The 19,082-nt window shown below is 47.1% G+C and overlaps 1 protein-coding gene across 1 annotated transcript in view; it reads right to left on the minus strand.

The window, feature by feature from the left end:
• SLC17A6 (solute carrier family 17 member 6) overlaps positions 1-7,649 on the minus strand; it is a 46,743-nt gene extending 39,094 nt beyond the window's left edge. The window contains exon 1 of the mRNA XM_032960051.2: positions 6,880-7,649. Coding sequence (XP_032815942.2) covers positions 6,880-6,965 — 86 coding nt within the window. The 5' untranslated portion in view covers positions 6,966-7,649. The remainder of the gene's footprint in view (positions 1-6,879) is intronic.
• Positions 7,650-19,082: the final 11,433 nt, after the last annotated feature.

Here is a 19,082-nt window from a genome sequence, read left to right on the forward strand (position 1 = left end):
CCACCACTACTCAACACGCTGCCGCCGCGACCCTCGTCAGGACAAGCGGACGGAGAAACGAACGGACGAGCGTCGACCACAGGGGAAAGGCGAGCGGTGGCGCGGTCGTAATCGCAGCGCGCCATGCACCCGGTAAACATAACCCTCGGTTCAATTCCTGGCACGATTAACATCGGTGGCGAGTGATTTACTTACATCTCAATGGGCCCCTGGTTCCCCACGCTCCACCAACCCGCACTAAGCAGCGTGGTGAAGTATGGACAAACAACAACACGTGACCAGGGGTCAGCAAACCCGCGGCTCCGGAGCTGCATGCGGCTCTTTAAGGACTTTTTTCGTGACGTAATTTTTTTTATTAAGGACCCACCACCGTCTCGTATTCACATTGCATTGCGGCTTTTGAAATATTAACCGAATGTGATCAAAAAAACATGGCACTTCTTGTTATTTTGGTTGTCGACCTCTGCCCATGACCGACACGGGGTGGTGGGAAGGCGTTCATCCAGCAGTGGATTGACAAAGCCACTGTGGTCAGCGGTGGCTACGTACGTGGCCTGGATTCCAGCACTGCGGAGGCAACGAGGGTTGTTGGATCACCGCACGAATGTTGCGAAGCTCGCTTCCCGTGGGCGTCGAGAAGGTGCCCATACCCTGACTCGCCGGGATAGGGTAAATACAGCCAGTGGACTAATCGCCATCTATTTCCATCTGTACGGGGAGAGAGCGTTGCCCCATTTGCGCGTCGGATTTTCTCCGGGTGCTCCGGTTTCCTCCCACGTGTGTAATAATGAACACTCGTCATTCATTGGCTGGAAAATAAATACTTAAAAAACAATCCAGGACACCCCTGAAAAATAGCCATACGACTCAGTGTGGCTCTCCTTCATAAATATGTGAATGCAATAAAAATGCCAAATCATGATGATGATAAACAACGAGAGGCCACGTAGCAACGGAGGCACTGGGAGATACTAAACACGTGTGAAAAAGGGCTTTATAGCTCATCGGATTCCTCCAGTTTCAATAATTTTCTGATTCTGATTGACAGTTCCGTGGCGAAGAGAATATCCTCACGCACAACCATCCTTGTGACAATTTCACAGGCGCGCCTGTACGAATGCCCCGTGTGTGCGTTCACCCAAAATTTTCAAAAAACAATAGCCATTGTCTCTTTCGACCATGTGCCAAGCAGCAAAATCAACGAGCTTGATGGCAAGGCACGTCGCTAGAACGGATGCTGACAGGTGATCAGCCAAACAATGGAACGCGTCTCAGATGACGGCCGCTCGCGGAGATGGAGCGATGATTTGCTATAACGCAGAACCGCGAGAAATGTCGACGGCTTGTGAAGACATTCAACCAGCGGTGGCCGAATCATAGCGAGCGATGTGTTGTTGTTGTTGTTTTCTCTCCCCACGTGCACAATCTAACCGACTCTCCAATCCCCACGTTCATTCGTCGATTCGCAGTTCATGCACCTGACCAGTCGCTGCACATCCATCCATCCATCCAAACGCGATACGCGTGCGCTCGTGAAAGACGGGATCGCGTGCGTTTGCGAGGACGAGCGAGAGGCGCTATCGGGTTTCCCTTCGCAAGGAGAATGAACTGCACGCACGGGCATCGTATCCGTCCGCACCGAGATCGCGGCCGCTTCACGGACCCTCTCCGCGCCCTTCTTTTGTTTCCGACAGATTTTTATTTTTTTTTATTTTTGCCGTAACGCTGCAGGGCGGGGCGGTGCGATGGGGTGGCGGGTGCGGGGCTGGGGGCGGGGGAAGGCGCGGGGGGGGGGGGGCACCGCGGGGTTTTAAAGGACGGGCTTGACCTTGAAAGATATTTGCGTCGTGTTTCTGCTTTTAATGTGAGCGAGATCTCAAAAGGGAGCTTGGAGTGTTTGGACTATCGCCACTGTCTGCACTGTGCGCGTCGAGAGTTTGTTTGGCTGATGCTGTAAATGTCCACGCGACAAAGCCACTTCGTTAAGCTATCATTTGTGGCCAGGTCGCTTCTGAAAAAGAGCTAAGTAGCTCAGCGGGCTTTAACCTGGTAAAACAAAAAAACAAAGAATGCTTAATCTCGATTCGAAGCTTTCGTCACTTGCAGGAATCCAGTCTCTTTGGTTCTTTCAGGTAAAGTCACGTAGACAAATAATAACAGATGACGACCTTTCGATCGCCACACAAGCGATCGTCCTCACCCAAATAATGCTTAGTTGATGGTTATGATATAATTGTCACGTTACGTGTCGGCACCGCCGCTCGCCTTTCCAGAAAAAAATCCGTGGGCGTGTGCAGATTCACATCAGTGGCAACAAACCACAGCCCGCTGTGAGCGGGCTTGCGCGGTGAATCGAAGTGCGGGTCGAGGTGACGGGCGGCCTTGAATTGAACAGTGGACGGGACGACGCAGAGCCGCTGTTTGCTCTGGATGCACGGAAAGACAAATGACGTTGCTCCAGTGCTGTAGTAAAGGGCCAGTGATACGGATAGCGTAAGCTATATATATACACGGGGGTAAAGTACGAACGAAATAACGTAACCCGTCTCGTGACACACACATATATGTATACATCGACGATGCTGATTGAACGCATGCGATGTAATGATCATGTTTTATATGGGCTGGAGAGAGGTAAATTTGGCACGAATGCAAAGTCCATGCGTACAATTAGACACATCGGGAAATTTAAATGTTTGGATTTTAGCCAACATCCCCCAACCCCATCCCTCCACTTTCCCGGAGAAAAATAATAAAATAACGAGATTACGCTCTGCCATCATCGACATTGCTTTAGCTGCCGTGATAACCACTTCAACATTAACGATTCGTATCAACAGTGAACCAAGTAATTAATTATTCTCCCGCAGAGTGTGACGCTAAAGCATATAGAAAGCGGCCAGAGCCCGCTAGCGGATACTGACTGATACTATACATAAGTGTGTGTGTATCTGCCTCTACACCTGTGGCATAATTTACACGTTAGTATATATATCCGTGTTCGTTAGTGCAATTTTCCGTGATATAGGTTTGCACAATAACAATATTCAATCGTTATTATAGAATTGTCAACATATGTGGGTTACATGCGTCGCTATCGACCACTCTCGTAATATTTATATCACACCGCATGAGCCGTATATCCATATATGAATAATATATTTGTATTTGTTTGTAAAATGTAATGTGTTGCTTGTGGCCTATTCGTAAATAGATAGCGGGTGTGATGTGTGGCTCTATATAAAAGACAATAATAATCGTAAAATCATATTCTTGGTTCTTTCGGTAAAGTCAAGTAGAAGGGAAACAATAAAATAATACAAATATGTATATATAAAACAATAAAATTCTCACGACGTTTCGACTGCAACACAAGCAATCATCATCAGGTGTGAAACCCACAGCAAAAAAAAATTGAAAAAAATTATTGCTGTGGTTTTCACACCTGATGATGATTGCTTGTGTTGCAGTCGAAACGTCGTGAGAATTTTATTGTTTTATATTTTTATTATTGTATTGTTTCCCTTTTACGTGACTTTACCGAAAGAACCAAGAATATGAATCCCTGCAGTCACGAAAGCGTTAAATCAAAATCGTAAAATCGTAAAATCGTTATACTTTTCTAAAAATATAATTTGGTTCATTAAAAGCTACGTCCATTGTCAATTATTTGATTTTATAAATGCTGTTAACGCCTTCCCGACTGCCGCAGCATGACACCGCTTGCGTCATATTCCATCTCCTTAGTCCGTATCCACAGTTTATTTTCTTCCACGCGATGGTCATGCGATGAAATATTATACCAGCCCCAGTAAGTGCTAATACAATTTCACGGCATTATTTTCCATCACACAAATATACTAAACAACCGGTTTGATGAGAACTTGTTTCACACGTACATACATACAAAGGCAAATATTCCTCCTTATAGCCTGAATAGGTTGTTGGGGCAAAGTGATATAAGCGAGCACCTGAAGGCCGGCACGGCACACGAGGGTGTGGGTGACCAGCACCATGCCCGGCCACCTTTGTCTCCCCAGTAGCGACGTTTACACACCGCGACAGGTAGTCATTTGAGGCTGAGTCGATTATCTGAACCCAGGACCGGTTCAGATAATCGTGACTGCAGGTGTTGATGGCCGTGAGCGGGAATCGAAGTCCGGTTCCTAGGTTCGTCGCGCAGCGTAGCGCTAACCGCTACACTACCGCTCGCCACATGCATACACACACACGCGTGCGCGCAGTGTTTCGCTCGTTATATAAGATAGATCGTACCATGACTAACAAACCATTGTTTAAAGTCCCAAATAGTTCATAGTTCCATTTATTTGGTATAGCCCTGTGAGCCATTCGGCTCTTGAATCGGGTGCAACCGCAACAAACAAAAAACAAAAACATGAACAAGAAAACATCTTAAAGTGACTTTGTGACTGTGCAAACAGAAAATCCAGGAAAAAAACATCAAAATATTCCTGAAATAGCACCGTACACCAACGCTAGAACCACGCGTTCTCGTCCCAAAATGTAACAATTTGATCGCTACAGTATATTGAATTGTCACATTTTTTGTGATGCTGATGCTGCTACGTTGGCAGTGGTGCACGGGCACAAATAACAACAACAACTCAACACACTCGCCAACAACACTGCCTAAAAAAAAACAAATTGCATATTTGTGATGTCTTGCACAATGGGCGTTCTTCGTGTGCTTCTTCATTTGCTATGAAGAAGGGCCAGTGCCCGAAACGTCGTTGTTTGTATATGCATTCTTTTCAAGGCCACAGCGTTGTTGACATGTGTTGCTGTGCAGCAGCATACACAACTGTTGACAGTGCCTCTGATTATTGCTTAATACAAATTCTAATGCTACGTGTATGATCATATATTAAATCACGTGGCTTTATTGGCTATTTTTGACACGTCTTAGTGTTGGGCGTGTTTACGAATCTAAGATGTGTTATTTCGGGTTTGACATTCCGATTACGCGGTGGAGAGAAGGGGGGATAAAACATAATTGTTACCAAACGAACCGTTGGTTTGGTTAATGACATACCGTCGATATGATTACGCAATTACACCTGACAAAACATACACGCGCGCGACATTAATTGTCCCCATATTCCAATGTCAAGCCAAAGCAAATCAAATCTAGAAGTATTTTCTGCAGGTTGGGATATTTTGTGAGCGAGTGTGCGCGCAGCGCGAGAGCGAGAAATTCATATTCGCAAAAGGGAACTTGGTGTCTTTAAAACAAAAATGGGACGAGAACGCGTGGTTCTAGGGCGCACATGTGGTATCATTACAATTATACTGTTGCCATTATATAATGCCCGGAGCCATTCACATTGTGAGAAGTTATATTACGGAGGAAATGGTCGAGTTCAATCGGAAGCTATAGCGGGCGGCTACATGTGGTACGCTCGCAGATTATCAGCATAAGCCGCTTTTAAGGGGGGCGGGGGGGGCGTGACAGCTGGGTCCCAGATTAAAAATAGATTTCATTACGTCATCGACAATTACGTCAAACCTGTGATCATTGCAGATACAAAATAAAAAAAAACAATAACACATATTTGCATATATACTGCGTTTTCCTTTATAAAATGTAATATTTGTCGGGTGCAATGATACGAACAACAACAACATCAACAGCATCGACAACAACAAAATCAATCGCGATTCTTTGCAAGCACCACCAAACATTGGCCGGGCTCCCGCGCGTCGCGATATTAATGCGTAGTGAATAATTCATGCGGGGCCCATGCGTTGCCTTTTATGTGCAGGGCCGATGTGACTCACGAACCATTTCGCGTGTAAATAATTAATGGCAGGAGCGGGCACTGTATGAGACACGAAGAAAATCGGGGCTCAAAATGGTGGTGGCTCTGGTGGAGGTGGTCGAGTCCGGGATGCGGGAGGCATCCTCCCGTTGCGATTGTTTTAATTAATTCGATCGCTTTCGTTCCTTAAACTCCCCGCCGCCACTGCCCCTTTAACATACGACTGGGTCATGGCTCAGAAACTGGGTTCTGGTTCAGAGATCGGGTCTGGTTCAGAGATCGGGTCTGGCTCAGAGACGGGGTTCTGGCTTAGAGACTGGACCTGGCTCATAAATCGAGTCTAGCTCAAGGACTGGGTTCTGGCTCAGAAATCAGGTTCTGCCTCAGAGACCGGGTCTAGCTCAAGGACTGGGTTCTGGCTCAGAGAGCGGCTTCTGGCTCAGAGAGCGGCTTCTGGCTCAGAGTCACAATTTCCGGGCGATGAAAAACGAATTTAAGGCGTCGTCAGTTTCCGACTCCCTCTCTCCTCGAGATGGCTTAATCAGTTATATCGGCCACTGAAATGTCATCAATTACTCGACAATACAATTAGAATCGACTGAATGCAGGCGCACCTTTCGCGCAATATACGGTTGCGTTTTTAAATCTCTCGAGCAACTCGTTATCCCTCAACCCTTATTTGGTGCGAAACAGTCACAAGAATTAACATGCACCATTAATTAATAGCATTTTCAGTGGCCCACAATGACAACTAAAATACATCTTGAAATATGGTGAGGTTTTGTTTTTAGTTGTACGGGTTTTTTTTATTTTAATCACCATTTCTGAGCATAGTCCCAACGGCAAAACGCCAAGCGGCCAGACACAAGCAGCACTATTGAAGGTGCAATAGATATGAATGAATACGTGTGTTGCATTGAGCTCGTCGTTTAAACACGGTCACACACCAGCGGTGTTCACAACAACAACCGTTCTACAGGTTATATCAGATGAAGACGAAGGCAACAACAGCAACAACAACAGCTACACAAGTACGATAACCTCCAGCTCAAGCAGCAGAGGACGGTGGCAGGGTGGGGGGGGGGAGGCAGAGTCGTACCTGTGGAGGAGCCGAAGCGATTTCCCCGCCGCTTCCTTGAGCTTCTCTTTGCCGGGAACGAACACGCGCTCCTTGAACGCTTCCATCGTCGATCGAGTTGCCGGGCTAGCTCGGAGTACGCGGCTGCAAGCTCGGGAGGATTATTCAATTCAGGAAGACGTCTCGCAACCGCTACAAAGAAGCGCGAACATTGTCTCGCAGGTGACAACAGATCGTCGCAAACCTGTAGCGCGATTACTCTAAATTCCTCTCTCTCTGTCTCTCACCCCCTCTAATGTCTGTCCGTCTATTCGCGTCGGACGAAATTAACACGACACGCTTGCGCGCACGCAACGGAAGCGTCGTCTCAATGCGAAAGTGCAACGCGTTCCGACCGGTAATGGGTGCGTGTGTGTGTGTGTGGGGAGGGGGGGTATCCAAGCTAAATTTCTCTCGCGTCTTAATGGTCGGTGGACATTCCTCCGAATGGATTTGGCAGCATCAGTAATGAATGGAGGGGGGGGGGGGGGAGAAGCACCACTCAAAGTCTACTGCTTTCCTTTACAAAATTAAAAACTAAAACAAAATGAGAGAGTAACCTGCCCCGTTTTCTGCTATCGGTTTTTTTGTTGTTGATGTCTTTAAACAAAAAGCCCGGGTTCCCCACTTGAGTCTAAAGACTCGCGCATTGACATACGGCGACTCGCCTGAGCGTCGTGTAATTTCAGCACCCCCAGCAGTATGGACAGCGCCTGTAGCCAGGCAGATCCGAGGGAGCGGAGCGTGGGCAGAGGAGGGAGGCAGGGCGGGCGGGCGGGCGGGCGGCGGTGATAGGAGTATGGGGGGGGGGGTAGAGGTGGGAGGATGAGTAGGGGAGGGGGTAGGAATAGGGAGGAAGGAGAGAGAGGGTGGGGGGAGCAGCAAGCCCAACTTTTCGGGAAGCTTTATCCGTTCGCTGCTGATCAAATCATACGCGGCACTGACGCCGAACCCCAGCACGTAATGCGCCACCGGCTGTGCGCGTGTGCGTGCGTGTGCGTGTGCAGTTCTTGTTCAGCCGTCGGATTTACGCTCGCCATAAGCCGAGCCGCGGCTATATAAGCGTTCCCGTGCAACGCGGGCGCCATTAACAAGATGTGCTTGTGAATTCAGAACTCCCAGCGTTGTGGACAGCGCCCGCGCGTCGAGCGCAAGCTCCGCGTGAAAGTGTAAAGGGCGAACGAATGGTGGGGATCGTCGCTCGTCCGCCCGCAGTGGTTCATCAGCTGAATGAGAAGCGCTTGAGAAACGTTGACGCGACACGCGCAGGCAATAGTGTTTGCGCGTGTGCGTGTGTGTGACACCGCGTCTTAGAGATACGCGTGTTCAATGTTACTGCATTGCGTGCGGGTATCGTGTGATGCATCTGTTCTACCGTACTGTGTTTTATTATAAAAATGGCGGAAAGGGATCTAACATTTTTCTGCGCACTGCGCTACGAGCCCGGCGACCCGGTTCAACTCTCAACCGTGCTATGCGCAACGCCCGTGGCTAATGAGGAACTGAACCTGCCACCACGCCCCGCCCCCCCCGGTTCGCCTTGAGGTCGACTCTGCTTCTGGAATTAATCCTGGGTGCAGTTGTGATCAACATTTCAACCCTGAAGAAAACAAAGTCACGACATCTCTTTGCGTGTGCCATGCCTGCATTCATAGGCGCTCGCTGACAGAACGGGCCATCTGATTGCTTTGTTTCAAGTGGCGACAGGAAGGTGATCGATATGTGGAGCTGTTGTTGTCTTTTTTTCTTCGGGCCCGGGAAGAAGTTATCACAGATCTACTCCTGAGATCGCTTCAAGTGATTCATTTTCATATCTACACACAAGGAGGCGCTCCGCTCTTGAGATATGTTTGCTCGCGTGACACTCCAACTGATAAGACGATGTTTTGTTTCGTAGCCTGAAATGTATCCAACGTGAAACACCACGTACAATGTGATGGGTGTTCGTGCAGTCGTTGGTGACCGGGCTGAGACCACGACATTCCTGGAGAACCCAGTGTCATCACGGGCGGCTGAACCCCGCATTAGATCCGAAGATCGAGCAGTCTGCGGCTCAGTGTTCTGACTTGTAAGCCACCCGGCCACAGCAATTGCTTATTTAACGGGAGGATCACTGGTCGCTTGGTTAAATAGACACATGTAATGTACATGTATTTCTCCCGCACCTCCGATTAGCACGGTTGGCTACGTACGGTGCGAAATAAGTTCCGACACACACACACGCCTTTACGATGAGCAATTCACCACGCAGGCGTCAATGCGACATTTCTACAGACAGAGTTGCAGTTGTACGTGTTTGTAATCCGGCGATATACTTTACAAGAGAATTACCACTGTAACATCACCATTATTAGCAGTGGTACGTACAGCACCACACGCCGCGCGTATAAGGTAGACGATGTCAGTGAAATCCCACGGCCCTAATCCCCTAAGAGCCCAGATGCCCCCTTTCCTTGGCTCCATCACCCCCCCCCCCCCCCCCCCCCCCACTTAGGACGAGACAACACCCACACCCGCCCCAGCCGTCTATCATTCTCCCCAGACCTCACGTCAGCGCAATCTATTTATAATTCATAAACGAACTGCTATTTTTACTTAGTTTCGTTAATGTCTTACACATACATACATACATTTGTCAAACCACTGCCGGGTATTCAGGGCATCCCCGCGTTCACTAAACAGCACTGATCAGCGTGATTGTGTGCGGTACAATAACCTCCCAAGCCCTGTAACGTGTGGGGAGGTGATCATCCAACCAAAGGCCATCATCCACAATCACAGGTGTCTCTATCGAGCGATAATAACCACCCAATACAGTAGCATCCAGTAATCTCGCAGCATTTGTTCAGAAAACATCCCCGACTCTGCTGATGAGATCCAGAAGGTTGAACTCATTCCAGAATTTACTGTACTTCAACGAATGCTGTTGATTTAAGCATCGTTTACTGACCGTCAGCGGGCGGACCTGTGCCCACAAATGGTCGTCACTGATCTATCTCAGTTGGTGTGATGGAAACGAAATGAATGGCTGAATAAATGCCGCTCGATAGTGGTCGAAAAAGCCAATACATAGGTTGATCGACTAGAACTACTGTTATGTATGTGTGGAGACGGAACTGATGGGTGTTTTTGCTTATATTTGCATACAAGCATTCACGTGTAATACTGATGTTGCTGTTACTGCTGCTGTTGCTGCGACTGCTATTGCTGCTATTGCTGGTGTTGCTGCTGTTGCTGCTTTTGCTGCTGATACTGCTGCTGTTGCGACTGCTGCTGTTGCTGCTGTCGCTGCTACTGCTGCTACTGATATTGCTGCTATTGCTGTTGCTGCTGCTACTGTTGCTGCTACTGCTGCTGTTGCTGCTGCCCCAAAGCGCAGTATCAATCTAAGCTCCTGTGCCCTGCTCCCCCGCCGCGATTTGCGTGCAAGAGCGGAGAATCTGCAGGGGGGAGGGAGGGGGGCATCTGTCGCCGGGATTAAGGATCCGGAGCTTTACAGCGCCTTAGCAGGCGCCGACCTGCGGCTGCTCCGTCATCAGCGCTGCACCTTTTGCTTGAAGAGCAGCGCCTCCCACTCGACATTCTGACCCCAAAGCCGGCCTGCTCCCCCCAACCCACCACAACTTCTTTCCACCCACAAGCACCCCCCTGCCCGCCGTCCGACCCCCCCCTCCCCTACACAACTCCCTCCGCACCACTCGAGCATCCCACCCGCCCAAACGACGGCTGCAGGGGGGATGTTCTTGGCCACCGCAGGTCATGAATGTGGAATATAATAAAGCAGACTGGCTAAAAAAAAAATCCAACATATTCGTTCATAACTCTGCTTTCAAGAGGAAGACAAAAATAATAGTCGACGTTTTGGGCAATGGCCCTCCTTCGTAGCGGGTATATAATGCAGAGGTGGTTAGAGGTCACTGCTATGAGGAAGAGCCGTTTCTCGAAATGGTGTGTACTGTATGTTGAACTTCTTTTGCACTGTACGCAGCCAACCCCTCGACCGTGTGAACAATGTCTTTGCCGGTGCTGGGTTACTTGCTGCAATGGGGGTGTCGCTTGCTTATGACTTCCGACCAGCTTTGCTTCTTCTTTCGTATGGCATCTAAGCAACAGTTTGTATCGACGATGTCTATATGATGTCATAGTTGAATGTGAAAGTCCTTCAACCAATCTAAGGAGGCGGTAGGTGCTGTATGGATTGCATAGATGATGTCATAGTTGAATGTGAAGGTCCTTCAACCAATCTAAGGAGGCGGTAGATGCTGTATGGATTGCATAGATGATGTCATAGTTGAATGTGAAGGTCCTTCCACCAATCTAAGGAGGTGGTAGATGCTGTATGGATTACATAGATGATGTCATAGTTGAATGTGAAGGTCCTTCCACCAATCTAAGGAGGAGGTAGATGCTGTATGGATTGCATAGATGATGTCATAGTTGAATGTGAAGGTCCTTCAACCAATCCAAGGAGGAGGTAGATGCTGTATGGATTGCATAGATGATGTCATAGTTGAATGTGATGGTCCTTCAACCAATCTAAGGAGGCGGTAGATGCCGTATGGATTGCATAGATGATGTCATAGTTGAATGTGAAGCTCCTTCAACCAATCCAAGGAGGCGGTAGATGCTGTATGGATTTCAGCGATACCGCCAGGGTGTATGGCGTGGTTGGCGACACTTGTCGGTGATGCGTTTGATGGCTTGGGCTTTACAACAGTCCCAGATTGGTGAATCTTTGATTTTCCATGTATGGAACAACGTGGCACGCCGCACATCTCCCGTGATATGTCCGAGCGCGGTTTCGTGTGGTCCGCAGCCGTGGTGAGAGAGAGAATGCCCGGCACTTCAAGCGTTGCTTCAACACGGGAATAGAAGCATGTGCTCTTAGCCTTAAGGATCGACGTTCATTGATGAGCACATGCATTGTCGCACCCCTTATATAATGTAATATCCCCCCAAAAAACGGTGATTTTGTTTTATACAGAACATAATTGATGGTGATGATGATCATAATTGATGGTGATTTTTGTTAAAGGCAATATACTCTGAGCGTCAAGACTCGAGATGGTTCTGCATGTAAATGTTTAAAATGTTGAGCGCTTATCACGGACTCCAATTTTGATTGGCATCCAGGGCTGTTCATGAGCCTAAGAAGTGGTGACACCAGTCCAGAGTTGAAACAAATGTGGCGATACATAACAGTAATTGATGTTAAATTTTGATTTAAAGCTTTCGTGACTGCAGTGATTCATATTCTTGTTTTTTTCGGTAAAGTCACGTTGAAGGGAAACAAAAAAATAATAAAATATATAAACAATAAAATTCTCACGACGTTTCGACTGTAACACAGTCATCATCAGGTGTGAAAAACCAACGGCAAGAAGCGATTTGTATTTATTAATTTATTTTCAAGCGTTGTTTTTATTTATTTTTTTGAGCGGCGTTCGCATTTATTTATTTATAAAATTACAAACAACGTTTGAAAATAAATACAAACCGCCACTTCTTTCAAATGTTTCTTTCCGTTGGTTTTCACACCTGATGATGACTGTTTGTGTTACAGTCGAAACGTCGTGAGAATTGTATTGTTTTATATATATTTTATTATTTTATTGTTTCCCTTCAACGTGACTTTACCGAAAGAACCAAGAATAGTAATTGATGTATTTTTCATGTATTAGTATCCTTAATACCGGCCACTTGATCCCTCTTGATGATTTATATTTTGTCTTGCTCTGGCGGACCAACCCCTGCTAAACCGGATGTAATTGCTGATCGAATGTGACTGCCGATGAGGCCCACTCCTTAATTGTGCATTTAGACAGACTCGGCCGCTAAGCGTAAATATGCAAATCGAAAAAGGCTGAGATAAAGGCTGAAATATCTTGTAGTATTTGTTTATCTCGGATTTGACGAAACAACAACATAGGACCCGGTTACAGGAAACCTGGACGGAGACAAACTCGGGAGATCCGACGCGACCGGTGTGTCTGTACTCGACGGGGAAATCTAACCGTGGGTGTAGAGGGAAAAGAAGGGGCTATACATCGATCGACTCTTTCACACAAAGGAATCGCGTCAGGGGAGCCAATATGCTTTTATCGTGGGAGGAGGGGGTAACGGAAGAAGGGGGGAGGGGGGTATTCAACTTAGGGAGGGGTAGTCGCAGTCCCGCAGGGAAAACAAGAGTCGGGGGTGTGAAAGGAGGGGGGAGGGGGGGTAAAATAAAAAAAACAATGAGGTATTGAACGGAAAGTGTTTATTTTTTATTTTCCTATCGTGTTAAATTTAATAAGCAGCGATGAGATCGGTTCATCTGCATGAATGAGATGGATGTAAGCGGCACCGGACCGTGAGGAATGGTGACGGAGCGTGGGAGGCCTTCATCCAACAGCGGATAGACAATGACCCATAATGGTCATATCTTATATATGCTCGTCCATCTTTCCGCATAAAAAAAAGAGATTAAGCATCAATCTAGTTTTATAAAGTGCGTGTAATATATGCTTTGTTAAAGGCGCAGAGATGTACAATCAATAGTTTGGCCCACCTGCAGCTTGAAATAAATCAATGCAATCATAAACAGGGACATTTCCCAACAAAAGGAACATGAAAACACGCAAATATTTCATTGCCGGGTTATTATGAATTGTACTCTTTGGTTCTATTCGGTAAAGTCACGTAGGTAAAAAAATAAAATAACATAGAACCAAAGAGTATGGATCCTTGCAGTCACGAAAGCTTCAAATCTAGAATATTATAAATTGTGTTTATATATAAAAAAAAAAGAAAATGCATCTACTGCGCCCACGTGGGAGAGCTTCATGAATCCACGTGACTAATTTTTTTTTATTTGGACCCAGGCGACACGGCATGAAATCGCAACGCGCGTGAATGCTCCCTCGGACGTTCGTACCGCGCCACCTTGCGGTCACAACCGAGCACTGCACTCCAAACTCAACACTCCTCATTGGAAACAATTGCCGTGATAACCCCGATGTACACCTCTTCCCCCCGTTTGCGTCGTTTCGCAACACACGTCGTCACTTTATTAACACCGCCACCTGATTTTGCGTCGACTCAACCCCAGACTCTCTTACGTCGCTGACAGCATCGCCCGCCCTTACTCGTTTTACGTCGCCTCTCAGCCTTCGCCTCCACCACCCACGACTACCCTGTAAGTCGCTTACTACCCTGTAAGTCGCTTACTACCCTGTCAGCCTTCGCCTCCACCACCCACGACTACCCTGTAAGTCGCTTACTACCCTGTAAGTCGCTTACTACCCTGTAAGTCGCTTACTACCCTGTAAGTCGCTTACTACCCTGTAAGTCGCTTACTACCCTCTAAGTCGCTTACTACCCTGTAAGTCGCTTTGATCGACGTCGTTCCGATATTCGTCGACACACCTTTAAGGAACGCATCCCTGACGTAAACCAGGGTATTACTGCACTGTGATTATACTAATTTACTTATTTTTATCCAAGAAAGCCACACGGAGTTGTCCTTCTTTGGATTTCAAATTCAAGATCGCACCCTCTCAGTTTATGCGAGAGCCGGGGGTCTTATGGGACCCGCCATAAGGTTCACTTGCCGAAAGTGAGTTTGTCTTTGCTATGAAGAAGGAAGATTGCCCGAAACGTCGTCTATTGTATACGTTTCCCTTTTAGGGCAGTGTCATTGACTAATGTGTTCCAGTTGTTGATATTCGTGCCGCGTGTCACCACTACCAACGCAGCATCACTTCTCATTGCGTCCTATTGCTTTAGTTCAGAGGCGACGACGCACTGATCTTCACGAGGGCTGAACAGGACTTTCGAAAAGTATGCAGATTGACCACTGCCCCGAAACATCGCCTTCTCAACTGGAACACGGCTCGCTGTCACAATCCTGTATCTGACCCGGCGATCTAAGTCGCATTGTTTTACACGTCGTCTTGCCAGCGACAACCTACCCATCAACAAAGACATCAACAATTTGCCTCGCCCCTTCTGTCGCCATCCTAGAATCTCAACCCAGCTCTGTTAGAACGCTGCTGGCGAGCTGAGTAGAAGGGCATTGTGGACGTCCAGAAAAACACCTCATTCGAGACCCAAACATCGCGCCTCCTGGCTTTGACAGTCTTAGAATAAACTCGTGACATATAGGCGATCTGGCTAGCAGACCTCGACACTGGAATTTAACATCTGCACATATGGCCATACACAGAATATAATTGCCTTTTCGCGTGGTTGAACGATTGCCTCTGTCTTATTGGGGTACCGCAGTGGCGAGATGTTAACTCCCTCGCCTGGGCATGCAGGAGACCGTGGGTTCGATTCCTACCCTGATGCCTGCTGTATATTTGAAGTTTTCCCAGTGATCACGTGGATTTTTCTCCGGGTCCTCGTTTTTTCCTTCCACATTTGAATCAACATCACGCGTTTAGAGAAGTTGGCTGCTACACATTTCCACATGATGATAAGTCACTTCGTTCAACTATAATTTGTGGCAATGTCGCTTCTGAAAAAAGAGTTATCAAGGTTAGTGGGACTTACTTGGATTAAAAAAAAATAGTTATTGCATTGAGTGGTAGTTCCCCTGCATGGTCCACCATCAATGGAATGAGCGCGCCCTCTGGTGGCAAAGTGACTGACTGGTTAAGAGTCACAAACGCGTACGCATCTTTAACGTTTTATTTAGCAGGCATTGAAATATGATCAATATTTGTTTTGTTGTTGTGTTTTAAGGCAACAAACTTGTCATTTGCCCTCCACCAGCCCACACATTATTTATACGTGACCAATGCATTTATAAAATGCTGACCGATAAAGCTTTTAGCCGATTTCATTAAGAATGTTCTTGACTAAAATCTGACATCAACATACATTGTTGGACGTTTCGCTCAAACTGCTTTGATTGATCGCTTAGAATCTATGTTGTTACGCTGTGATTCGAATCGTGAGAGTCAGCATTGAATATGTACAGTTTATGTACATATTAAGCCAATGCTATTGGTTCTTAGCCTATCGTACGGCCGAGGTGAGATTAGCAAAGTTATATGTGGATATCGAGGTGATTAAGCCATCCACTAGCCTCTGTGGAGGCTTGGTGGTCGCCAGCTCACAATGCCACGGTGGCGAGATGTTAACTACCTCGCCTGGTATACGGGAGGTCGTGGGTTAAATCCCGATCCTGCCGCCTGTATATTTGGAGTTTGCATGTCCTGCCCGTGGTCGCGTGGATGTTTTTATCCAGGACCTCCGGTTTTCCCCTCCACATTTATAAACAACATGCGTTTAGAATATTTGGCTGCTATACATTTTCACATTAGCCACTTCGTTGAGCAATCATTTGTGGCCAGTTCGCTTCTCAGTGAGCTTTAACTGGTAAAAAAAAGTTTAGTTGAGATTATTTATTCGTAGTGATTTGCTTTAGTATACTTTGCACTCCTATAATGTGTTTGCATGATTTGTTGCTGTAACTTTCTGACCCGCTCCGACTGGACATCTGTGATAAAGAGATTCATACCTCATCGGATTTCTCCAGGATAAATACGAATTATGATGCTGAATGCCCTACTCGTCCTCGAATTAGGTCAAGGGGCCTTTAAAGACCACTCTAAAGCAGCCGCCGGTGTGAGATATGGCGAATATACCCAGAGCATTAAACAGGGGCGGCCCGCCGGACTAGAACCGCGAGCTTCTACATCAAGCGCCAAACGTGCTGCCACTGGGCCATGCAAACGAGACCTAAAAGTGACTAAAGGTAAATAAAGAGCGGGAGTGAAGGGACGGAGCGGGGCGAGGGAGATGAAGGGATAATCCGTGGATGCTCTCCAAAAGCAACACGCTACAATGGTTGTCGTCGAGAGGGGGAATCCTATTCACCGCATCTTTGAATGACCCTGCACACATACGGCAGCGGTGGGCAGCTCGTCCATCATGCACACTCCTATTACGTTACTGGTTATTCGACAATGGAGGAGAGGCATTGAAACAACGGACCCGCCACCAGAGTTACTCGAAGAATAATTGTCGTGGGTTTACTCTCCAACGCACCCGGTGTGCTGTACGAGTGACGAATTGGCACGTTTTGAACTAGATTCGAAGCTTTCGTGGCTGCAGGAATTACTCTTTGGTTCTTTCGGGAAAAGTCACGTAGAAAATAAAATCATATAATAATATAATACGACGTTTCGGTTGCAACCCAAGCAACCATCATCAGGTAAGAATGAATGATAAAACACAGACACGGGAACGGCGTAGGCAGACACACATGCAGAGAGAGACACACACAAAGACACACCGAGCGTGACACACACCAAGAGAAACAGAAGGACAACGAATCTGTGCCGTTTTGTTTACGTGACAGACCTTACTAATTGGCCGTGTCGGGTGGTGTAGGGTTTTAACGACACGTTTATATTTACGCGATCTAACCCAAAATAACACCCCCCCCCCCCTCTATGATGGACTCACCTGCATAGAAGCTCCCCCCTAACATCTCAACAGATGGCGCTCTTAAACGCCACAGCGACCATATGTTGATCACGCCCCAAGAGGCAGAAACTTGCTTTCGCAACCGCATTGCTGTTGCCCCGAATGAATCTCTCCCCTCTCTCTCTCTCTCCAAAGAATCATCATGATCATCGAGATAGAGAGAGAAAGGATAATTTATTCCCACGCCAATCTTGATCGTATGTGATTTCCACACGGCCAAGAAGGATTTGTCGCTGAGGATACGGCGTGCGACACGTATGAGAGAGCGCCACGGTGTGGCTGACGAGGCAGGTCGTGCCCCTAAGCAGTGTCACTGATAAAAGTGTCATTGTGGAATCCAGTTTTAGCTCGGTTTTATTTTATTTTTTTCGAAAGAAACGTGCGAAAATATAACGAAATGAGCCGTATGGACTGGGCTATGCCCAGAGCATGGGGTATCGGATGACAAAGGCCTCGGGAATGTATTGTAATGTGTTATCGTATTACAGTGAGTTGATTATTTTATCGGTCGGTCTGGATCCGTGTTAGTCTCCTCACGTGTGTGGGTTTTCTCCAGATACTCCAGTGTTCTCCCACACGACAACAAACACCTCCGATTAGCACGGTTGGCTACGTACGGTGCTAAAGAAGTTCAACATGCGTGCAATGGAATTGGTCAAACATCCCGATGCCGGACCTTCCTGAAATTATATTGATTTCCTAAGAAAGTTAAATTATTGTTATTATCTTCCATCGGCATTCCTTGGCGCAATGACGATCTTCCGTCAGTGTGAATGCCCTTGATTGCCCTTGATTGCTCCATGTTTAAAGCAGCTTGCGCTGTGATTTATCCAGTGATCTATTTGAGTATCACGGTGTAGTTGTGTCATGCACGATGTATTTATAGCACGGTTGGCTACGTACGGTGCGAAAGAAGTCCAACAAACAGTACATAAGTTCACAAGATCAATGGGCTCGCATAATGCGCATGCATCATGTTCGTTGGCTCATTAATCCCCCCCCCCCCCCCCACTTAGCGCAAGAGCGCAGAAGCGTGGTCACCACATCTACGCCTCTATACAAGGAACTAAACAGGTGGACTTCTCCACAAATCTGGCTGTCGCCTGATGAAGCTAGTTGTAATTACTGGCGAAACGTCGTTACTCAGATTGTAACTGTTGTGGCGTGGCTCTCCAACACACAATCGGTGAGCTGTACTAGTATACACTACACTATCCACTACACTATCCACTACACTATACACTACACTACACACTACTATACACTACACTATCCACTACAATAACTAGTGCTGTACTAGTGACGAATTGGCACGTTCTGTTTACGTGACAACCCTTACTAGTTGGCTGTGTCGGGTGGTGGCGGGTTTAACGACACATTTATATATTTACGCGATCTAACCTCCAAATAACCTCGATTGTAAATCCCGATGTGTTTACACATCCACCAATACCAGGACTTGGCAACCTGCACCTCTTTAAGGACTGCTTCGTGGACGTTATTCACATCCTTTTTGGCTCGAGGAATAGAGGGGGGGTTTACAGGATTCTAAAACATTTATCTTATTGTTCTTTTTGGTTTCCGACCCCTGTCCTATACCATCAGTTCCCAGCGAGTCAGATATGTGACGGTGTACTGTGCAGTACGGCCTTCATAGGTGCTCGCTAACAGCACTTGCCCGAACAGTCTGTTAAGGCTGTCCTGGT

Source organism: Petromyzon marinus, chromosome 24 (genome assembly GCF_048934315.1).
Source record: "Petromyzon marinus isolate PM22_M1 ecotype Great Lakes invasive population chromosome 24, UKy_Petmar_22M1.pri1.0, whole genome shotgun sequence".
NCBI classification, from domain to species: domain Eukaryota; kingdom Metazoa; phylum Chordata; class Hyperoartia; order Petromyzontiformes; family Petromyzontidae; genus Petromyzon; species Petromyzon marinus.